Here is a 25,000-nt window from a genome sequence, read left to right as displayed (position 1 = left end):
GGGAATCAAGACATGTTTCGGATGAAACATCATCCATTGTCAGTTGTACAATGAAAAATAAACTAAAATTGAGCAATAAATAGTGTAACAAAGTGAGGTATAACATAAATAATTAAGGATAAAGGCGAGAACAGAACAACCACGAAACAAAACAGAAAAAACCAGACTATTTAAGCTAAGAAAAGAAACTAATTAGTATAAAAAGGATAAATATTGACTTGGGAATTTAAAGATGGCTGCTCCCAAAGGATATGCATGGCTTCTTTAATTTTCAATTGGAAACGTGTGGAAGCAGAGTCGAGGATTTTAAAACAGTCTTCTGAACACCTGGAGCGACAATTTTCAAAACCTCTCAGGTGCTTAAAGATGTGGGAATGTTTGTCAGAGGCGAGATGTTCACGGATGCGAGTGGCGAAGTGTCTATTGGTTTCACCAATATAACAGGCATTACTGCATGCACATAAATGACTCGCGATCGTAAACCCGCAGGGATAGGATCCTTCGCCCCAAACCAACTCCTCATTTTAAACGGGGTGAACACCAACTAAATTTCCAGGTCGCTGCAATAATAATAATAACAATAATAATAATAATTTCCAGGTCGCAATAAATCGTCCGTGGCGCTTTACAACAAATAAAAATGAACTATAAACAAACTACATTTACTGACATTCACTAACAAATAAGTTTTCAAAACGCTTTTAAAAATGTCAACAGAAGAACTCTTACGCATTGAAGGAGGCAAAGAGTTCCACAATCTAGGGGCACATACAATACTGCTAACGATCCATCTCCATAAGTTCGCATTTTGATATCACTACCTAAGGAATTATCACTGACCAGTGAGGCAACTTTCGCACTGTACCGCTCGGAAGCAACTCTCAAGTGTATCTGGGACGACATTCACGGTTCAATTCAATTCAATTCAATTCAATATCTTTATTTAAAGAGGGAGATGTAGTAACCTGTTACAGTTTTCTAACTTACGGCCCTCTCCGAGCATTAACCCTCCCAACCATGATACATCACAAAAGACAGACCACAACACCGGGAACTACATGCCCTACTCTTAATTACGACAAATGTGCGGCTTCTTTTACGTCCCACAGGATTGTGAACATTGAAGGGTTGTGAGACGGGACCTCCAGCAATTGGTAACCATGTACACGTTTTCGTGAGTCACTCACAAAAACACGTTTCTATTCCTACTTGGCGAGAATCTGGGATATTCTGCCTAAGGAATAGTACAGCCAGATTAAAAGAGTTGCTGCTCAAAACACGATAAATTGCTTCCAGCTCTTCATCGCTCCGTTGAATGCTGACTTTTGCCAAAAGCCCGCCAGAAAAGTTTGGCAGTATTTCTAACTGCGTGACGAACGTCTTGTAACCTCCAACAATAAACTACAGGATTAAGAAAAGAGTTTATGAAAACGAACAAGGCTGCAGTGTCGTAAAAGAACCGCTTTATGGTCGAAAGTCCTGTGAGAGTTATAACCATTACGACACAAAAGTATGGGAAATAGCAGAGGATGATAAAACAATAAACCCAGAATGTACCAAGAGCGTGCGACTTAAATTTAAGCATATTTACACTATGTTCATTCCGGTCAGCTTCATTCACGGATCTTAAAGCCATGTCGTTTTGATAGTGGTGCCGAACAACACGGTATATGTATATGTAAGAAAACACAGCAGCTATAAGGCAAACTGATATGGTACTGCTGACACTATATGTTACCCAATCGGGTTTGTAAAGCCACATAGATCCGATGATGGAGCCAACTAGCCAGATTATTCCAATAACAACTGTGACTCGTTGGATGGTAATAATTTCTTTATATCTCAAGTGAAGTTTCAGAGCCAAATATCTGTCAATGCTGACTGCTGTCACAGTGAGTAAAGAAATAATACACAGAGCGTTTGCACACACCTCAGTCGCGATGCCAGCATTGCAGAAGTAGTATTTGTTTCGATTAAGCTTTCCAAGGATATACGCAAAATATAAGGGTTGTACGATGACACCAACGCCAAAATCGCTCATGGCCAAGCTAAATAGGAGTGTGTTGGATGGCGAGTGGAGCGTGACTGTCCTTCGTATAGTAAGCAGGACCAGTGAGTTAATGACAATAGTTGCTAATGCTGAAACACAGTTCACGACCAAGTTCAAGATATACAAGACGAGCGAAATATCTCCCAGGTTAAAGTCGATGTTCTTGAAATGATAACAACCAAGAAAACCATCCGTTTGTTGGGTAGAATTCGATAGGTTTCCTGTTGAAGGTTGTTCGCGTTTCATGATTTCTGGTTGGATGAATTCGCTCTGTTAATAAAGGACTATACAGGAGGAACAGGTGCTTGTGTAGACTTTCATTTAATGTTACCCCAAATGACATCCTGGCCACTAAAATGCATATTATATCATGTTAGATAGGTATAGATTACTTCATGGAAAATGCAGGCGTACGATTTTTATTCACGAGTTGAGTAGTATCAGAAAACGAACGAGTGAGCGCAGTGAACGAGTGAGTTTTGCTGATACGAAACAACGAGTGAAGAAAAATCGTACAAAGCATTTTCCATGTTGCAATGTGTTTATTTCATAGGTACTGAGTTTTTTAATTTTTTCGTGGTAGTGTTTGATAGACAAATATATATTAGATATATCAAATTCTAGTAAACAGAGAGCTTGTACATGAAATTATAAAAGTATCAGAAAGCTCAGTTTATTCTGGCAATTGCTAACTTCTGTTTCATTTTCACGCAAAACAAATGCATCACATTCAACTTTTCCCATCGACCAAAAAATAATTTGCTTTCTGTAGTGTGTTCAATTGAAAATATATCGGACCTTAGCCGTGAAAGACCGACCCTCGCTAATTTTTTTTTGTAATTTATTTAACATAAAAGAAGTTTACATTGCACAAGATACATATATATATAACAAAGAAAAGAAAACAAATACAAATAATGATCTAACATGCATGAGAACTGAGTGATTAATCAAAGAGGGCGAATAAAGTAAATTAAATCATGTAAATTTCTCAACCTTGTATTTAAAATTAATCTTATTAACAAATTCAGATAAGATAATCGAGCTCTCTTTTAGCTTGTTTGAATAAATGTAATACATCATGTATAAAAAAGTATAATTAAACTTCCTCACAGCCTCATACCCAGCAAGGCATTGCTTAAACAAGCCAAACACTATTTCCTTAGGTTCTGGATTGAAACTGGTATTGTTTGTGGCATTAAACCACCCCACCACTTGACGAGTGGTGCTCATATTTTGGGTAGCTTGGAATAGTGTAAGACCAAGAGAAAAGAACCAGAAATTTGCCTTTCTTTTTCGTTAAAAACTATGAACTTCTCTTGAACCTGTACTCTTATGTCTTGTTTTAACACGATTTGAAGTAATTATATTGCTATAAATGAAAAGTAAACAAGCTCGTTAGAGAATTTTAAAAATGGACGTGTAAATATTAATTGCAGCAGAGTCTTCTTATTGCCAAAAATGATTTTGAAATGTCTCCGATGTAAAATAAAAGAATTGAAAGGAAACACTTTTTTTCTTCTCGTGACGATTGCGGGTGGCTTAATTTCTTTGTCATTTTACTGTTCGGTAAATTTGCTGAGCAGACTCAGAGTGATAATTACGCTGATGTGAACTGTCAGAAATTTATTTAATTGCATATGCTTTGTGACACGGATTGTGTGTCTTGTTGGCACGCACGCAATTGAAATAGGAAGGGTTTTTTGCCTCTAATAGCAAATATGTTTTTTGTTTCAATAAATTTTTCGCTGGAAAAGATTTTTGTGACATTTCCACATTTTGTGAATTTATCATGTTGTGTAGTTTTCGAACTTAACAAATTTGCATACGTGTGTTGAAATGTGATGCGGGAGGATTTTTGTGGTAGTGCACTGTAAGCAGCGCATAAGTCACGAAAATAAACAGGTCTGTTGAAAGCGTGCTTGAGTTTAAACAAAATGAGCCCCAAAATCAGCAAACAATTGTGACGCTGATGAACAATAAAGTAGCTGCTGTTTCCAAAACGATGGAATTACCTCGTGATAAATGACCTCGTCTTGGAGAGTAAAATTTTTGACTTTGCAGAAACAATGGTCAACCTCAAGAGTTGGGCGATTGTGATCTTGTGTTAAATTCGCACATTTCTTGTAAAACTTTATAACACTTGAAAGAAAAAGAAAACTAACATAAACAAAAACACAGTATCTTGCCATCATTTGACACAGATGCTTCACTGTTTCGCGAGTAAACACGCCGCGGTAACTTGATCGCGACGCCCGCTGAATTCGATGTTACTTTCGATTTTGCAATTTACTTTTGCAGCCGAAAGTACAATAACAAATTTGAACGTAGCAAAAATCTCGCAAAATGCTTTTCGCTGATGGTAACTTTTCATATTCCCGCTTCAAAATTAATGTTGTTTTCATGTTGTAAATTTTGTTTCTGATGGCAAAATGTTTTATTCTCGATCGATCATCCTGAAAACTTACTTCTGCTCCTCCTAAAAACTGAGTATCAATATTTATTTACTTTTGCATCAATATTTGTTTTGCATAAAGCAAGCTAACAAAATCTGTACCTTGCTTAGTTCGCATTTTTGGGCGTTAAAATAGAATTTTCGGTCCTATGCTTCTGTTACGAAGTGGTATATTTTTTAGGTCATCCAGCCAGATACTAGCCAGATACAAAGCTGTCAGACGCTCAGAGTGTCACTTAAACTTGCGGTGAAAAGAAGTTGTGAGGGAATCAAGACATGTTTCGGATGAAACATCATCCATTGTCAGTTGTACAATGAAAAATAAACTAAAGTTGAGCAATAAATAGTGTAACAAAGTGAGATATAACATGAATAATTAAGGATAAAGGCGAGAACAGAACAACCACGAAACAAAACAGAAAAAACCAGACTATTTAAGCTAAGAAAAGAAATTAATTAGTATAAAAGGGATAAATATTGACTTGGGAATTTAAAGATGGCTGCTCCCAAAGGATATGCATGGCTTCTTTAATTTTCAATTGGAAACGTGTGGAAGCAGAGTCGAGGATTTTAAAACAGTCTTCTGAACACCTGGAGCGACAATTTTCAAAACCTCTCAAGTGCTTAAAGATGTGGGAATGTTTGTCGGAGGCGAGATGTTCACGGATGCGAGTGGCGAAGTGTCTATTGGTTTCACCAATATAACAGGCATTACAGCATGCACATGAAAACTTGCAAATGACTCGCGATCGTAAACCCGCAGGGATAGGATCCTTCGCCCCAAACCAACTCCTCATTTTAAACGGGGTGAACACCAACTAAATTTCCAGGTCGCTGCAATAATAATAATAATAATAATAATAATAATAAAGAGTATTTCTATAGCGCACAACTCCAATAAATTGTCCGTGGCGCTTTACAACAAATAAAAATGAGCTACAAAAAAACTACATTTACTGAATTTAACCAACAAATAAGTTTTCAAAACGCTTTTAAAAATGTCAACAGAAGAACTCCTACGTATTGAAAGAGGCAAAGAGTTCCACAATCTAGGGCCACATACAATACTGCTAACGATCGATCTCCATAAGTTCGCATTTTGATATGACTACCTAAGGAATTATCACTGACCAGTGAGGCAACTTTCGCACTGTACCGCTCGGAAGCAACTCTCAAGTGTATCTGGGACGACATTCACGGTTCAATTCAATTCAATTCAATTCAATATCGTTATTTAAAGAGGGAGATGTAGTAACCTGTTACAGTTTTCTAACTTACGTCCCTCTCCGAGCATTAACCCTCCCAACCATGATACATCACAAAAGACAGACCACAACACCGGGAACTACATGCCCTACTCTTAATTACGACAAATGTGCGGCTTCTTTTACGTCCCACAGGATTGTGAACATTGAAGGGTTGTGAGACGGGACCTCCAGCAATTGGTAACCATGTACACGTTTTCGTGAGTCACTCACAAAAACACGTTTCTATTCCTACTTGGCGAGAATCTGGGATATTCTGCCTAAGGAATAGTACAGCCAGATTAAAAGAGTTGCTGCTCAAAACACGATAAATTGCTTCCAGCTCTTCATCGCTCCGTTAAATGCTGACTTTTGCCAAAAGCCCGCCAGAAAAGTTTGGCAGTATTTCTAACTGCGTGACGAACGTCTTGTAACCTCCAACAATAAACTACAGGATTAAGAAAAGAGTTTATGAAAACGAACAAGGGTGCAGTGTCGTAAGAGAACCGCTTTATGGTCGAAAGTCCTGTGAGAGTTATAACCATTACGACACAAAAGTATGGGAAATAGCAGAGGATGATAAGACAATAAACCCAGAATGTACCAAGAGCGTGCGACTTAAATTTAAGCATATTTACACTATGTTCATTCCGGTCAGCTTCATTCACGGATCTTAATGCCATGTCGTTTTGATAGTGGTGCCGAACAACACGGTATATGTATATGTAAGAAAACACAGCAGCTATAAGGCAAACTGATATGGTACTGCTGACACTATATGTTACCCAATCGGGTTTGTAAAGCCACATAGATCCGATGATGGAGCCAACTAGCCAGATTATTCCAATAACAACTGTGACTCGTTGGATGGTGATAATTTCTTTATATCTCAAGTGAAGTTTCAGAGCCAAATATCTGTCAATGCTGACTGCTGTCACAGTGAGTAAAGAAATAATACACAGAGCGTTTGCACACACCTCAGTCGCGATGCCAGCATTGCAGAAGTAGTATTTGTTTCGATTAAGCTTTCCAAGGATATACGCAAAATATAAGGGTTGTACGATGACACCAACGCCAAAATCGCTCATGGCCAAGCTAAATAGGAGTGTGTTGGATGGCGAGTGGAGCGTGACTGTCCTTCGTATAGTAAGCAGGACCAGTGAGTTAATGACAATAGTTGCTAATGCTGAAAATCAGTTCACGACCAAGTTCAAGATATACAAGACGAGCTAAATATCTCCCAGGTTAAAGTCGATGTTCTTGAAATGATAACAACCAAGAAAACCATCCGTTTGTTGGGTAGAATTCGATAGGTTTCCTGTTGAAGGTTGTTCGCGTTTCATGATTTCTGGTTGGATGAATTCGCTCTGTTAATAAAGGACTATACAGGAGGAACAGGTGCTTGTGTAGACTTTCATTTAATGTGTTACCCCAAAATGAAATCCTGGCCACTAAAATGCATATTATATCATGTTAGATAGGTATAGATTACTTCATGTAAAATGCACGCGTACGATTTTTATTCACGAGTTGAGTAGTATCAGAAAACGAACGAGTGAGCGCAGTGAACGAGTGAGTTTTGCTGATACGAAACAACGAGTGAAGAAAAATCATACAAAGCATTTTCCATGTTGCTATGTGTTTATTTCATAGGTACTGAGTTTTTTAATTTTTTCATGGTAGTGTTTGATAGACAAATATATATTAGATATATCAAATTCTAGTAAACAGAGAGCTTGTACATGAAATTATAAAAGTATCAGAAAGCTCAGTTTATTCTGGCAATTGCTAACTTCTGTTTGATTTTCACGCAAAACAAATGCATAACATTCAACTTTTCCCATCGACCAAAAAATGATTTGCTTTCTGTAGTGTGTTCAATTGAAAATATATCGGACCTTAGCCCTGAAAGACCGACCCTCGCTAATATTTTGGGTAGCTTCGAATAGTGTAAGACCAAGAGAAAAGAACCAGAAATTTGCCTTTCTTTTTCGTTAAAAACTATGAACTTATTCCCTTGAACCTCTACTCTTATGTCTTGTTTTAACACGATTTGAAGTAATTATATTGCTATAAATGAAAAGTAAACAAGCTCGTTAGCGAATTTTAAAAATGGACTTGTAAATATTAATTGCAGCAAAGTCTTCTTATTGCCAAAAATGATTTTGAGATGTCTCCGATGTAAAATAAAAGTTTTAAAAGGAAACACTTTTTTTCTTCTCGTGACAATTGCGGGTGGCTTAACTTCTTTGTCATTTTACTGTTCGGTAAATTTGCTGAGCAGACTCAGAGTGATAATTACGCTGGCAAAGGTAAGATAAGAACAAAAATTGCTCTGGTGGCAGTGACAAGCTATTGATACCTCAAACGAAGACGAGCAACGACATATCTGTCCACACCAACAGCTGTGACTGTAAGAGTTAGCAGAGAAACAATGTACACTAGAATTGCTATTATCTCGACTCAAATTCCGGCTTCACACATCAGCGATTTGTATCTTATTATCTTACTTAATATCTGCAAGAGGAACAGTGGGTGCACTATTAAGCCGAAAAGAAGAGTAACTGGCGGAAGGAGTGTGAAGCGACAGAGTCCGGCAAATGGCGACAAGGATTAACATGTTGAACGGTGTAGAAATTAAGGAAAACACAGCGCTCACGACGTCAAGAGACCGTCAGTTAAGGAAGTACCAAGAGGGAGAAGATTCTTCGAGATCAAAGTGCGTTTGATTAAAGTTGTAGCAGATTGGTCCACTCAACCCAATTTTGCATATATTTTGGACCATTCCTGTAAAATTGTGCTTTTCGTTGTTAAAGCTCCTTATCATTGGACATCATAGTCCTAAAAAACCATGTGAAAAATGTGGCACTGGTTTAGGGCTTCGTCGTGCAAATTTAGCTGGTTCCGAAAGAACCGAATATATTTTCAGTGCTGGAATCGTCTGTTTAGTTTTACAAGTGGTTACATCCATCAGGTAAACAAGCTGAAAATGAGAGTGAAACTTTCGTTAATCCATTCCAAATGTTAGGATATGTACCACGTAAAGAATCCAAGACAAGGCGAACTTTGAAAGCAGCGCTACCAACGTTCAGTTTTAACTGCCGAGCTGCAGATTAAAGTCAACTTTGCATTCAACGCAACCAATATTTTACGCTCCTGATGTTGTGCTTTGGTCATTAATTTATAGGTTTTGAACATGGGATCACGATTCAAGACAATTCGTATTCAAGAAAAAGGCAACTATTCGTTCATGGGGAAGGAAGCAACAGCTCCGTGATGCAGAGCATGTTGCAATTTCAAGTAGATCGAGGAATCAATTCACATATTCAACTCTTTTCCAATGCAGTCTGGCCAATGAACACCTGCAAGTCAACCACTTTAAAATTCACTTGTTGACATCTGTCAAAAGCCTATTAACTTCTATTTGCATATAAATAAGCATACCAAATTTCCCCTATTGATTGGCCGTTTTTACACTAAAAACTTCCAAGACGCGCTAAATGATTTGCTTCGTCTAGAAGCATAATGCGTCTCTCCCCTATCTTTATGCGGGACGAATTAAATGAAAGGAACTTTAAGTGTCTAGGCGTCTACAAGACGCATTAAACAACATTGCCCAAAGTCGTCCAGACCGTCATTATACGTCTCTAGTATAAAAACGGTCACTGAAACATCTCTTTTCGGGTAGAGTTCCAAAGATTACTACTTACTTCTTAGGCGAGAACAGAACAACCACGAAACAAAACAGAAAAAACCAGACTATTTAAGCTAAGAAAAGAAACTAATTAGTTTGAAAGGGATAAATTTTGACTTGGGAATTTAAAGATGGCTGCTCCCAAAGGATATGCATGGCTTCTTTAATTTTCAATTGGAAACGTGTGGAAGCAGAGTCGAAGATTTTAAAACAGTCTTCTGAACACCGGGAGCGACAATTTTCAAAACCTCTCAAGTGCTTAAAGATGTGGGTATGTTTGTCGGAGGCGAGATGTTCACGGATGCGAGTGGCGAAGTGTCTATTGGTTTCACCAATATAACAGGCATTACAGCATGCACATGAAAACTTGTAAATGACTCGCGATCGTAAACCCGCAGGGATAGGATCCTTCGCCCCAAACCAACTCCTCATTTTAAACGGGGTGAACACCAACTTAATTTCCAGGTCGCTGCAATAATACTAAAAAAAATAATAATAATAAAGAGTATTTCTATAGCGCACAACTCCAATAAATTGTCCGTGGCGCTTTACAACAAATAAAAATGAACTATAAACAAACTACATTTACTGACATTCTCTAACACATAAGTTTTCAAAACGCTTTTTAAAATGTCAACAGAAGAACTCCTACGTATTGAAAGAGGCAAAGAGTTCCACAATCTAGGGGCACATACAATACTGTTAAAGATCGATCTCCATAAGTTCGCATTTTGATATGACTGCCTAAGGAATTATCACTGACCAGTGAGGCAACTATCGCACTGTACCGCTCGGAAGCAACTCTCAAGTGTATCTGGGACGACATTCACGGTTCGACTCCGGAACGAGTGCTACACGGCCAACGTTTGTATAAACGTAACCTTTCCTTGTACTTGTACATGTTCATTGCCGTGACATGTTCATTGCTCGAAAGTTTTTAACTGTATATAGCCAGTGAACGTTTTTTATAATTTTTTAATATCAATTCAATATCTTTATTTAAAGAGGGAGATGTAGTAAACTGTTACAGTTTTCTAACTTACGGCCCTCTTCGAGCATTAACCCTCCCAAACATGATACACCACAGAAGACAGACCACAACACCGGGAACTATATGCCCTACTCTTAATTACGACAAATGTGCGGCTTCTTTTACGTCCCACAGGATTGTGAACATTGAAGGGTTGTGAGACGGGACCTCCAGCAATTGGTAACCATGTACACGCTTTCGTGAGTCACTCACAAAAAAACGTTTCTATTCCTACTTGGCTAGAATCTGGGATATTCTGCCTAAGGAATAGTACAGCCAGATTAAAAGAGTTGCTGCTCAAAACACGATAAATTGCTTCCAGCTCTTCATCGCTCCGTTGAATGCTGACTTTTGCCAAAAGCCCGCCAGAAAAGTTTGGCAGTATTTCTAACTGCGTGACGAACGTCTTGTAACCTCCAACAATAAACTACAGGATTAAGAAAAGAGTTTATGAAAACGAACAAGGGTGCAGTGTCGTAAAAGAACCGCTTTATGGTCGAAAGTCCTGTGAGAGTTATAACCATTACGACACAAAAGTATGGGAAATAGCAGAGGATGATAAGACAATAAACCCAGAATGTACCAAGAGCGTGCGACTTAAATTTGAGCATATTTACACTATGTTCATTCCGGTCAGCTTCATTCACAGATCTTAATGCCATGTCGTTTTGAAAGTGGTGCCGAACAACACGGTATATGTATATGTAAGAAAATATAGCAGCTATGAGGCAAACTGATATGGTACTGCTGACACTATATGTTACCCAATCGGGTTTGTAAAGCCACATAGATCCGATGATGGAGCCAACTAGCCAGATTATTCCAATTAACAACTGTGACTCGTTGGATGGTGATAATTTCTTTATATCTCAAGTGAAGTTTCAGAGCCAAATATCTGTCAATGCTGACTGCTGTCACAGTGAGTAAAGAAATAATACACAGAGCGTTTGCACACACCTCGGTCGCGATGCCAGCATTGCAGAAGTAGTTTTTGTTTCGATTAAGCTTTCCAAGGATATACGCAAAATATAAGGGTTGTACGATGACACCAACGCCAAAATCGCTCATGGCCAAGCTAAATAGGAGTGTGTTGGATGGCGAGTGGAGCGTGACTGTCCTTCGTATAGTAAGCAGGACCAGTGAGTTAATGACAATAGTTGCTAATGCTGAAACACAGTTCACGACCAAGTTCAAGATATACAAGACGAGCGAAATATCTCCCAGGTTAAAGTCGATGTTCTTGAAATGATAACAACCAAGAAAACCATCCGTTTGTTGGGTAGAATTCGATAGGTTTCCTGTTGAAGGTTGTTCGCGTTTCATGATTTCTGGTTGGATGAATTCGCTCTGTTAATAAAGGACTATACAGGAGGAACAGGTGCTTGTGTAGACTTTCATTTAATGTTACCCCAAATGACATCCTGGCCACTAAAATGCATATTATATCATGTTAGATAGGTATAGATTACTTCATGGAAAATGCACGCGTACGATTTTTATTCACGAGTTGAGTAGTATCAGAAAACGAACGAGTGAGCGCAGTGAACGAGTGAGTTTTGCTGATACGAAACAACGAGTGAAGAAAAATCGTACAAAACATTTTCCATGTTGCAATGTGTTTATTTCATAGGTACTGAGTTTTTTAATTTTTTCATGGTAGTGTTTGATAGACAAATATATATTAGATATATCAAATTCTAGTAAACAGAGAGCTTGTACATGAAATTATAAAAGTATCAGAAAGCTCAGTTTATTCTGGCAATTGCTAACTTCTGTTTGATTTTCACGCAAAACAAATGCATAACACTCAACTTTTCCCATCGACCAAAAAATAATTTGCTTTCTGTAGTGTGTTCAATTGAAAATATATCGGACCTTAGCCCTGAAAGACCGACCCTCGCTAATATTTTGGGTAGCTTCGAATAGTGTAAGACCAAGAGAAAAGAACCAGAAATTTGCCTTTCTTTTTCGTTAAAAACTATGAACTTGTTCCCTTGAACCTCTACTCTTATGTCTTGTTTTAACACGATTTGAAGTAATTATATTGCTATAAATGAAAAGTAAACAAGCTCGTTAGAGAATTTTTAAAATGGACGTAAATATTAATTGCAGCAAAGTCTTCTTATTGCCAAAAATGATTTTGAGATGTCTCCGATGTAAAATAAAAGAATTGAAAGGAAACACTTTTTTTCTTCTCGTGACAATTGCGGGTGGCTTAACTTCTTTGTCATTTTACTGTTCGGTAAATTTGCCGAGCAGACTCAGAGTGATAATTACGCTGGCAAAGGTAAGATAAGAACAAAAATTGCTCTGGTGGCAGTGACAAGCTATTGATACCTCAAACGAAGACGAGCAACGACATATCTGTCCACACCAACAGCTGTGACTGTAAGAGTTAGCAGAGAAACAATGTACACTAGGTTTGCTATTATCTCGACCCAAATTCCGGCTTCACACATCAGCGATTTGTATCTTATTATCTTACTTAATATCTGCAAGAGGAACAGTGGGTGCACTATTAAGCCGAAAAGAAGAGTAACTGGCGGAAGGAGTGTGAAGCGACAGAGTCCGGAAAATGGCGACAAGGATTAACATGTTGAACGGTGTAGCTTGAAATTAAGGAAAACACAGCACTCACGACGTCAAGAGACCTTCAGTTAAGGAAGTACCAAGAGGGAGAAGATTCTCCGAGATTCTCCGAAGATTCTCCGAGATTCTCCGAGATCAAAGTTGTAGCAGATTGGTCCACTCAACCCAATTTTGGATATATTTTGGACCATTCCTGTAAAATTGTGCTTTTCGTTGTTAAAGCTCCTTATCATTGGACATCATGGTCCTAAAATACCATGTGAAAAATGTGGCACTGGTTTAGGGCTTCGTCGTGCAAATTTAGCTGGTTCCGAAAGAACCGAATATATTTTCAGTGCTGGAATCGTCTGTTTAGTTTTACAAGTGGTTACATCCATCAGGTAAACAAGCTGAAAATGAGAGTGAAACTTTCGTTAATCCATTCCAAATGTTAGGATATGTACCACGTAAAGAATCCAAGACAAGGCGAACTTTGAAAGCAGCGCTACCAACGTTCAGTTTTACCTGCCGAGCTGCAGATTAAAGTCAACTTTGCATTCAACGCAACCAATATTTTACGCTCCTGATGTTGTGCTTTGGTCATTAATTTATAGGTTTTGAACATGGGATCACGATTCAAGACAATTCGTATTCAAGAAAAAGGCAACTATTCGTTCATGGGGATGGAAGCAACAGCTCCGTGATGCAGAGCATGTTGCAATTTCAAGTAGATCGAGGAATCAATTCACATATTCAACTCTTTTCCAATGCAGTCTGGCCAATGAGCACCTGCAAGTCAACCACTTTAAAATTCACTTGTTGACATCTGTCAAAAGCCTATTAACTTCTATTTGCATATAAATAAGCATACCAAATTTCCCCTATTGATTGGCCGTTTTTACACTAAAAACTTCCAAGACGCGCTAAATGATTTGCTTCGTCTAGAAGCATAATGCGTCTCTCCCTTATCTTTATGCGGGACGAATTAAATGAAAGGAACTTTATTTAAGTGTCTAGGCGTCTACAAGACGCATTAAACAACATTGCCCAAAGTCGTCCAGACCGTCATTATACGTCTCTAGTATAAAAACGGTCACTTAAACATCTCTTTTCGGGTAGAATTCCAAAGATTACTACTTACTTCTTAGGCGAGAACAGAACAACCACGAAACAAAACAGAAAAAACCAGACTATTTAAGCTAAGAAAAGAAACTAATTAGTTTGAAAGGGATAAATTTTGACTTGGGAATTTAAAGATGGCTGCTCCCAAAGGATATGCATGGCTTCTTTAATTTTCAATTGGAAACGTGTGGAAGCAGAGTCGAAGATTTTAAAACAGTCTTCTGAACACCGGGAGCGACAATTTTCAAAACCTCTCAAGTGCTTAAAGATGTGGGTATGTTTGTCGGAGGCGAGATGTTCACGGATGCGAGTGGCGAAGTGTCTATTGGTTTCACCAATATAACAGGCATTACAGCATGCACATGAAAACTTGTAAATGACTCGCGATCGTAAACCCGCAGGGATAGGATCCTTCGCCTCAAACCAACTCCTCATTTTAAACGGGGTGAACACCAACTTAATTTCCAGGTCGCTGCAATAATAATAATAATAATAATAATAATAATAATAATAATAATAAAGAGTATTTCTATAGCGCACAACTCCAATAAATTGTCCTTGGCGCTTTACAACAAATAAAAATGAGCTATAAACAAACTACATTTACTGACATTCTCTAACACATAAGTTTTCAAAACGCTTTTTAAAATGTCAACAGAAGAACTCCTACGTATTGAAAGAGGCAAAGAGTTCCACAATCTACGGGCACATACAATACTGCTAAAGATCGATCTCCATAAGTTCGCATTTTGATATGACTGCCTAAGGAATTATCACTGACCAGTGAGGCAACTATCGCACTGTACCGCTCGGAAGCAACTCTCAAGTGTATCTGGGACGACATTCACGGTTCGACTCCGGAACGAGTGCTACACGGCCAACGTTTGTATAAACGTAACCTTTCCTTGTACTTGTACATGTTCATTGCCGTGACATGTTCATTGCTCGAAAGTTTTTAACTGTATATAGCCAGTGAACGTTTTTTATAATTTTTTAATATCAATTCAATATCTTTATTTAAAGAGGGAGATGTAGTAAACTGTTACAGTTTTCTAACTTACGGCCCTCTTCGAGCATTAACCCTCCCAAACATGATACACCACAGAAGACAGACCACAACACCGGGAACTATATGCCCTACTCTTAATTACGACAAATGTGCGGCTTCTTTTACGTCCCACAGGATTGTGAACATTGAAGGGTTGTGAGACGGGACCTCCAGCAATTGGTAACCATGTACACGCTTTCGTGAGTCACTCACAAAAAAACGTTTCTATTCCTACTTGGCTAGAATCTGGGATATTCTGCCTAAGGAATAGTACAGCCAGATTAAAAGAGTTGCTGCTCAAAACACGATAAATTGCTTCCAGCTCTTCATCGCTCCGTTGAATGCTGACTTTTGCCAAAAGCCCGCCAATAAAGTTTGGCAGTATTTCTAACTGCGTGACGAACGTCTTGTAACCTCCAACAATAAACTACAGGATTAAGAAAAGAGTTTATGAAAACGAACAAGGGTGCAGTGTCGTAAAAGAACCGCTTTATGGTCGAAAGTCCTGTGAGAGTTATAACCATTACGACACAAAAGTATGGGAAATAGCAGAGGATGATAAGACAATAAACCCAGAATGTACCAAGAGCGTGCGACTTAAATTTGAGCATATTTACACTATGTTCATTCCGGTCAGCTTCATTCACAGATCTTAATGCCATGTCGTTTTGAAAGTGGTGCCGAACAACACGGTATATGTATATGTAAGAAAATATAGCAGCTATGAGGCAAACTGATATGGTACTGCTGACACTATATGTTACCCAATCGGGTTTGTAAAGCCACATAGATCCGATGATGGAGCCAACTAGCCAGATTATTCCAATTAACAACTGTGACTCGTTGGATGGTGATAATTTCTTTATATCTCAAGTGAAGTTTCAGAGCCAAATATCTGTCAATGCTGACTGCTGTCACAGTGAGTAAAGAAATAATACACAGAGCGTTTGCACACACCTCGGTCGCGATGCCAGCATTGCAGAAGTAGTTTTTGTTTCGATTAAGCTTTCCAAGGATATACGCAAAATATAAGGGTTGTACGATGACACCAACGCCAAAATCGCTCATGGCCAAGCTAAATAGGAGTGTGTTGGATGGCGAGTGGAGCGTGACTGTCCTTCGTATAGTAAGCAGGACCAGTGAGTTAATGACAATAGTTGCTAATGCTGAAACACAGTTCACGACCAAGTTCAAGATATACAAGACGAGCGAAATATCTCCCAGGTTAAAGTCGATGTTCTTGAAATGATAACAACCAAGAAAACCATCCGTTTGTTGGGTAGAATTCGATAGGTTTCCTGTTGAAGGTTGTTCGCGTTTCATGATTTCTGGTTGGATGAATTCGCTCTGTTAATAAAGGACTATACAGGAGGAACAGGTGCTTGTGTAGACTTTCATTTAATGTTACCCCAAATGACATCCTGGCCACTAAAATGCATATTATATCATGTTAGATAGGTATAGATTACTTCATGGAAAATGCAGGCGTACGATTTTTATTCACGAGTTGAGTAGTATCAGAAAACGAACGAGTGAGCGCAGTGAACGAGTGAGTTTTGCTGATACGAAACAACGAGTGAAGAAAAATCGTACAAAGCATTTTCCATGTTGCAATGTGTTTATTTCATAGGTACTGAGTTTTTTAATTTTTTCATGGTAGTGTTTGATAGACAAATATATATTAGATATATCAAATTCTAGTAAACAGAGAGCTTGTACATGAAATTATAAAAGTATCAGAAAGCTCAGTTTATTCTGGCAATTGCTAACTTCTGTTTGATTTTCACGCAAAACAAATGCATAACACTCAACTTTTCCCATCGACCAAAAAATAATTTGCTTTCTGTAGTGTGTTCAATTGAAAATATATCGGACCTTAGCCCTGAAAGACCGACCCTCGCTAATATTTTGGGTAGCTTCGAATAGTGTAAGACCAAGAGAAAAGAACCAGAAATTTGCCTTTCTTTTTCGTTAAAAACTATGAACTTGTTCCCTTGAACCTCTACTCTTATGTCTTGTTTTAACACGATTTGAAGTAATTATATTGCTATAAATGAAAAGTAAACAAGCTCGTTAGAGAATTTTTAAAATGGACGTAAATATTAATTGCAGCAAAGTCTTCTTATTGCCAAAAATGATTTTGAGATGTCTCCGATGTAAAATAAAAGAATTGAAAGGAAACACTTTTTTTCTTCTCGTGACAATTGCGGGTGGCTTAACTTCTTTGTCATTTTACTGTTCGGTAAATTTGCTGAGCAGACTCAGAGTGACAATTACGCTGGCAAAGGTAAGATAAGAACAAAAATTGCTCTGGTGGCAGTGACAAGCTATTGATACCTCAAACGAAGACGAGCAACGACATATCTGTCCACACCAACAGCTGTGACTGTAAGAGTTAGCAGAGAAACAATGTACACTAGGTTTGCTATTATCTCGACCCAAATTCCGGCTTCACACATCAGCGATTTGTATCTTATTATCTTACTTAATATCTGCAAGAGGAACAGTGGGTGCACTATTAAGCCGAAAAGAAGAGTAACTGGCGGAAGGAGTGTGAAGCGACAGAGTCCGGAAAATGGCGACAAGGATTAACATGTTGAACGGTGTAGCTTGAAATTAAGGAAAACACAGCACTCACGACGTCAAGAGACCTTCAGTTAAGGAAGTACCAAGAGGGAGAAGATTCTCCGAGATTCTCCGAAGATTCTCCGAGATTCTCCGAGATCAAAGTTGTAGCAGATTGGTCCACTCAACCCAATTTAGGATATATTTTGGACCATTCCTGTAAAATTGTGCTTTTCGTTGTTAAAGCTCCTTATCATTGGACATCATAGTCCTAAAAAACCATGTGAAAAATGTGGCACTGGTTCAGGGCTTCGTCGTGCAAATTTAGCTGGTTCCGAAAGAACCGAATATATTTTCAGTGCTGGAATCGTCTGTTTAGTTTTACAAGTGGTTACATCCATCAGGTAAACAAGCTGAAAATGAGAGTGAAACTTTCGTTAATCCATTCCAAATGTTAGGATATGTAACACGTAAAGAATCCAAGACAAGGCGAACTTTGAAAGCAGCGCTACCAACGTTCAGTTTTACCTGCCGAGCTGCAGATTAAAGTCAACTTTGCATTCAACGCAACCAATATTTTATGCTCCTGATGTTGTGCTTGGTCATTAATTTATAGGTTTTGAACATGGGATCACGATTCAAGACAATTCGTATTCAAGAAAAAGGCAACTATTCGTTCATGGGGATGGAAGCAACCTCTCTGTGATGCAGAGCATGTTGCAATTACAAGTAGATCGAGGAATAAAATTCACATATTCAACTCTTTTCCAGTGCAGTCTGGCCAATGAGCACCTGCAAGTCAACCACTTAAAAATTCACTTGTTGACATCTGTCAAAAGCCTATTGACTTTGCCTCCTTCTATTTGCATCTAAATAAGCATACCAAATTTCCCTTATTGATTGGCCGTTTTTACACTAAAAACTTCCAAGACGCGCTAAATGATTTGCTTCGTCTAGAAGCATAATGCGTCTCTCCCCTATCTTTATGCGGGACGAATTTAATAAAAGGAACTTTATTTAAGTGTCTAGGCGTCTAAAATACGCATTAAACAACATTGCCCAAAGTCGTCCAGACCGTCATTATACGTCTCTAGTATGAAAACGGTCACTTAAACATCTCTTTTCGGGTAGAGTTCCAAAGATTACTTGAGATTTCAAACATCTCAGCAAAATGTTCTCGGTTTTTTCTTTCGTAAAACCTGCAATAAAAAATTTATTTGGAAAATTAAATACATTCATACAAATCGTCATTGCGCCGTTAGTTTTCACTGTAGCTCTAAGACATTATGCCCTTTAGGCTTTGCCAACTTTGCGAGACATTCTATGTTCAAAACAAAACATGGGTCAGTTCCTTAGCTTTATTTAATTAACTTTTTATATTATTTATTCTTTTTTTTTTTTGCGTTTCATTTTTTGAAGCATCATTGTCAACATCGTTCCTAAAGAACTCACTCTCGGCCGAGAAAGGCCTCTTGCGCAGGTTCAGAATAAAGTGGATATATCTCATTTTATTTTAAAGTTGAAATGTTTCCAGCTAGTTTGGTGCAAACCCTTGAACTCTGAGTGGAATGAGGAAATGATGCTTGCAAGATAATATAATATTTGCCACAAAGGAAATAAGAAATCATGCTTTCAACAGGATTTGAGGATCATTCCCTAGTTTCATTTCTACCACGCTTTTTGTATCAGACAAATCAAAATCAACTTCATCAGTTTATTTTTGGAACCAGTGATAAAAACGACAGCACTGAATTAACGAATAAATTCAACGAAAGACCTCAGAGGGACATCTCTAACTCCCTTGTAACGAATAGCGGCTGATATTTTTACCAGATAAAAGAGATTTATTTCTCCGGCCGATTTTACGAAAGGCACCTTCCAAGAACTTCCCAGCAAACCATTTGCTTTCCGAAAAAGATTTATAGCTGATCTTGCTTGCAAGAATAAACCTGTCGAAATCATGAGGGATCGTGTTTGCGCGGTTGCCCTATCTTAGGGATGTTTCCGTAACTGAATTGTGTTCGACTAACCTCCGGTAAGTCTGGGGGATCGCTCGGCAGAACTTTCGTACTAAAAGCGAAATCCATCCGAACGGATATTTCAACCAAATCTATTGTTGCATTTGGGTGCCCCCTGATCAAGGCTCCTTTAATTAAGGCGTTGGAAATCGATAGGTTGTGAGCAGGCCTTGAACTCGACTAGCTTGTCCCATTCCATTGCAACGATATTAACGTAAGATGAACATCTATAAATTCCTCGGGGAAAGCACCCAACTTCGTTTTTTTTTTTTTTTTTTTTTTTTTTGCGTTAGTCACAAATCGCACTCAAGCTTGCAAAGTGCATGCACAAAGTTGCACAAAGGGCATACGTGGCATGGTTGTGCAATGGCTCATTCATCTTTTATAGCGCATGCCTGAAGTTTGAGCCAACATGTGGCACTGAACAATGGCAGCTCCAACATTGGTCTCTTTAATAGAGATCGACTTGATGGTAAAATGTCACACTTGTACCTCAACATGCTTTTAGGAAAAATATCTGAGATGGAAAACCATTATGCTCGAATGGTGATCATGTTTGGAGAAGTCCAATGACTTATTTCTCCTACAACATTAAACCTGTGCAGTGCTACTATTCTTACTTTCGACTATTTCCATGAAAGGTCCTTATGTTCAGTTTGTAAGCAGGCCATTCTGTAAAATTAGTAATTTCCTTTCAAGATAAATTGTAGTTTATTGATATTGTAACAGTGCAAATAATACCATTTTACGTTTAATGGTAATGTAATACTTTCCAGTTGTATACTGCTCTATTTAATTGAAAATCTGAGAGACAAATAGTTATGAATCGTGTATTACACATTCAAGTTACATTGCCGAAGGAGTGATAAAAGAATATATCACTGTTTTTTCAATATGAAAATTATAGTCCTACTCACAAGGCTTGTGAAAGATAGAAAAGGGTTTAGCTCTGACGAAGGGCTAAAACTCGAAACGTCAGCTTTCAAATTTCTTTGCAGTGGTCAATTTACCATATCAAATCAGTTGATAAACCCTTTTCTTTATTTCACTTCCTCAATGACACAGCACTGACACTAATCTACTTTATCCTACATGTGAAAGAGTGCTTTACTTCCACCAATCATGAACCAATATTCTTAACCTTAATCACCGTAAGCTAAGCATTTAACCCTAAACACTAAAAATTACCATTCACATGCATGCAATAAATAATTTTTGTTGTCTTTGATAGCATCAGACTGAGACAACAATCCACCAAAATAACCTTAAAATATTTGTCTAGATTATTTTATTCATACTCCATAAAATAAATTACAGAAAGACGTCCAAATAGGTTAAAATGGGCAGTGTTCTAAAAAATTAAGCCCTTTAATTTAAACAAGTTTGAAAAAAAATGACTTTTCAAACCAAAAACAAAGTTAAGCTATAACGTATTTGCGATGACATCCACGGTTAATTTACACACTCAAAATTCCGATACTGATTTTCTTTCTATCCCTTACATTGCAATTGGAAACCATCTTTGTACAGGTTTTTGTGAGTCGGTCACAAAAAAGTTTTTATTCTTAATTATCTAGAATCTGGGATGTTCTGCCCAAGGAATAGTACAGCCAGATTAAAAGAGTTGCTGCTCAAAACACGATAAATTGCTTCCAGTTCTTCATTGTTCCGTTGAATGCTGACTTTTGACAAAAGCCCGCCAGAAACGTTTGGCAGTATTTCTAACTGCGTGGCGAACATCTTTTAACCTCCAACAATAAACTACAGGATTAAGAAAAGAGTTCATGAAAACGAACAAAGCTGTAATCTCATAAAAGAATCGCTTTATGGTCGAAAGTCCTGTGACAGCTATAACCATCACGACACAAAAGTATGGGAAATAGCAGAGGATGATAAAACAATAAACCCAGAATGTACCAAGAGCGTGCGACTTAAATTTGAGCATATTTACACTATGTTCAATACGGTCAGGGTCAGCTTCATTCACGGATCTTAATGCCATGTCGTTTTTATAGTGGCGCCGCACAACACAGTATATTTGCATGTAAGAAAATACAGCAGCTACAAGGCAAACCGATATGGTACTGCTGACACTATATTTTACCCAATAAGGTTTGTAAAGCCACATAGATCCGATGATGGACCCAAATAGCCAGATTATTCCAATAACAACTGTGACTCGTTGGATGGTAATAATTTCTTTATATCTCAAGTGAAGTTTCAGAGCCAAGTATCTGTCCATGCTAACTGCTGTGACAGTGAGTAAAGAAATAATACAAAGAGAGTTTGCACACACCTCGATAGCGATGCCAGCATTGCAGAAGCAGTCTTTGTTTCGAATAAGCTTTCCAAGGATATGCGCAAAATATAAGGGTTGTACGATGACACCAACGCCGAAATCGCTCATGGCCAAACCAAATAGGAGTGTGTTGGATGGTGAATGGAGTGCGACTGTCCTTCGTATAGTAAGCAGGACCAGTGAGTTAATGACAACGGTTGCTAATGCTGAAACACAGTTCACAACCAAGTTCAAGATATACAAGACGAGCGAGATATCTCCCAGATTAAAATCGATGTCTTTGTAATGATAACAACCAACAAGATCATCCGTTTGTTGGGTAGAATTCGATATGTTTCCCGTCGAAGGTTGTACGAGTTTCATGATCTCTGGCTCTCCGGTGAATTCTCTCCGTTAATTGAGGCCTACTAGAGTAACAGGGGATGAGTGCAGGCTTTCAGCCAATGTGTCAATCCAAAATGACAACTTGGCAACTAAAATGCATTTCAAATAATGAAATTGTTACAACAAATAGAGTAACCCGATAAATATCACACGAGAGGGTTTTGAATCAGACAATTATACCTAACAGAAAAATGCACCCAGGCGGAGATTAAAAAGTCAAAACCCGTATCTACTATCAACACGTCCGCCGCGAGGTACTTTCCATCCCTGAACTCTCTTGATTGAAAATATAAACTGGCACGGCACTGAGAAGATGACCGTAGACTTTCGTTGGAAATTAGAATATTAACATTTCTCCTCAGTCGCTTTTGTCTTAAGGATCTCCTAAATGAGAGTTGTTTGAATCCGTTGTATTGGTCCATAAAATCAATTTTAAACCGATTCTTCAACACACTTTAAACATGAGTGCCTCACCTGTAAGATTTTTGCCTTCTCCGATTGAGAACTATCAATTGATTTTTGTTCTTGAAATCCCTCGTTTTCTCAACAGTCCTCTGTTTGCGTAATTCAGGGAAATATGAGCTTTATATTTTGTGCCCTTGATAAAGAGCTTTTCACACGGAGGAGCGAAATGTGTGTGCTTGGCCAAGGCGGTCTCTTGCTTTGTGACTGAGACCGTATATTTGAATCATATTAGATATCAGATTACAAATTTAATTATTTGCCACACGGTACAAGAAACCGGCGAAACGCATCATAAATACGAGGCATTACCTTTAAATAATTCAGTAAATGTTTCAATTACGTTAGAGCAGAGAATGTCACGAATTATTGCAAAACATTATGGAATAGGAATGCAGGGACCAGTATTATTCCCGCATTTCGTAGAAATGAATCAACAAATGAAATTTTTAAGCACGTAACATATCCAAGAATTATGCTGCATGATGCGTCCTGGCGGCCAATCGATAGTGATTAAGAGTAGAGCTGTTCATGAACCTATGAAATATATCTTGAGGCGATAATTTTCACAAATTAAGTTGTGAATTAAACAAAAATCACTTGACCTCATAAATTCGCCTACAGAATTAATTATTTTCCGAGAAAAAAAATTATTGTAGAGAGAAGCGGTTAAAATGGCTTAACATACAGGGTCATATATACATTACTTCGTGGAAAATGCACGAGTACGATTTTTATTCACGAGTTGAGTAGTATCAGAAAACGAACGAGTGAGCACAGCGAATGAGTGATTTTTCAGAAACGAAACAACGAGCGAAGAAAAATTGTGCAAATCATTTTCCATGCTGTAATGTGTTTATACACAACAATTACTCCATCGGATGGCAAATAGCGTAGCGCCTAATTGACTATGGCCATTCTCATAGATATATACTTATCGTTCAGGTCCCAGTTTTTCGAAGGGTGGATAGCACTATCCACTGCATAACTCAACTGGTTTGGCTAATGTTTATCGGCTGGATAATGATTTATCCGGTAGATAGCGTTATCCACCTTTAAACAACCGAGGCCAGAAGTTTACAGCCTTGCAACACTTAGCTCTGTTATACAGATTATAAGCTGATAAAGAGATTCATTACTGCTGATAATCAGAAATTAGAGAAGTGCGTTCGATTCGTCCCGAAGAAAGATATTGAGGTGACTCAACCAATTTCAACAATTTGGACGGAATGCCTTTCTTAAGAATTAACTCTGTAACATTGTTTCACATAACGGCAATCTTAATGTCTTATGGTGCCAAATGAAACACCAATAATTGCTAAACAAGATGCACTCATCGATGTTATGCAATAGATTACCTTGGCAGGAGAAGGCTAGAGCCATGAAAAAACGCCCTTTACTTTGTCCTTAAACCAAGTTGAACGCTTATATCTCAAAAACAAAGGAAGACCCCCAGCAACGCGAAATGATCGTATCGAATGAAACGTCATCCGACAGCCTGTGGAAAGGTTTGCTTCTTTTTGATCAGTTGAGGAATTTATTTTAGAATAAGAAAACAGAAATGCCGCTCAAAAAACAGGGGCAACCAACGAGAGTATAGTTCAAACCCAATTAAACATAGCATTGTTAAACGTATTTTATTACTTAAACGGTAGATATAGGCATATCTTTGTCCCCTAAAAAAATTTTATCTGTTCGGAATCCCTCACTAGCTGAAAGTCTAGTGATCCGAAAATTATAGGGATCAAAACTTACCTTTTCGAAAATTTCAGCCAAAAAAAAGGCTCCCGAAAATTCTAGGTGACCTTTTTACGGTAAAAATCCGTTAAAAATGGGTAATAATACTATTTTTTGGATGTTCGAAAATCCCAGGAGAGGCAGGCAAGCAAGAAATTTTACAACAAATGTTCCGAAAATTCTAGATCTCACATCGTCTTCCGAACTTATATTTTCCGAAAATTGACGTTGGGTGCCCCTCAAAAAACTGAACGAGATGTACGATTGCTTGAACGACTTTTGAAAACGAAGGTCGAAGACAGGAAAATGGAATTTATTCCAGCG

At 38.1% G+C, this 25,000-nt stretch overlaps 2 protein-coding genes and 2 pseudogenes across 3 annotated transcripts; all 4 read right to left on the bottom strand.

Moving 5' to 3' along the window:
* Positions 1-777: 777 nt before the first annotated feature.
* LOC138007316 (histamine H2 receptor-like) lies at positions 778-8,194 on the bottom strand. The gene is made up of 2 exons (XM_068854131.1): positions 8,112-8,194; positions 778-2,401 (listed from the first exon to the last, which is right to left on the bottom strand). The coding sequence occupies exon 2, from the start codon at positions 2,294-2,296 to the stop codon at positions 1,301-1,303; it is 996 nt and encodes a 331-aa protein (XP_068710232.1). The 5' UTR covers positions 2,297-2,401; positions 8,112-8,194; the 3' UTR covers positions 778-1,300.
* A 2,206-nt stretch (positions 8,195-10,400) lies between these two features.
* LOC138007314 (histamine H2 receptor-like) lies at positions 10,401-13,662 on the bottom strand (annotated as a pseudogene).
* A 1,476-nt stretch (positions 13,663-15,138) lies between these two features.
* On the bottom strand, positions 15,139-16,534 carry LOC138007315 (histamine H2 receptor-like; annotated as a pseudogene).
* Positions 16,535-19,717: 3,183 nt separating this feature from the next.
* LOC138007313 (adenosine receptor A3-like) lies at positions 19,718-24,356 on the bottom strand. 2 transcript variants are annotated; one of them, XM_068854129.1, is made up of 2 exons: positions 24,298-24,356; positions 19,718-22,566 (listed from the first exon to the last, which is right to left on the bottom strand). In XM_068854129.1, the coding sequence occupies exon 2, from the start codon at positions 22,454-22,456 to the stop codon at positions 21,455-21,457; it is 1,002 nt and encodes a 333-aa protein (XP_068710230.1). In that variant the 5' UTR covers positions 22,457-22,566; positions 24,298-24,356; the 3' UTR covers positions 19,718-21,454. The 2 variants fall into 2 exon arrangements, with proteins under 2 accessions (XP_068710230.1, XP_068710231.1); XM_068854130.1 differs by lacking the exon at positions 24,298-24,356 and adding an exon at positions 22,952-23,139.
* Positions 24,357-25,000: the final 644 nt, after the last annotated feature.

This window comes from Montipora foliosa, chromosome 6 (genome assembly GCF_036669935.1).
Source record: "Montipora foliosa isolate CH-2021 chromosome 6, ASM3666993v2, whole genome shotgun sequence".
Taxonomy (NCBI): Eukaryota; Metazoa; Cnidaria; class Anthozoa; order Scleractinia; family Acroporidae; genus Montipora; species Montipora foliosa.
The sequence above is the reverse complement of the archived record's forward strand: the minus strand, read 5'-3'. Positions and strand labels throughout refer to the sequence as shown.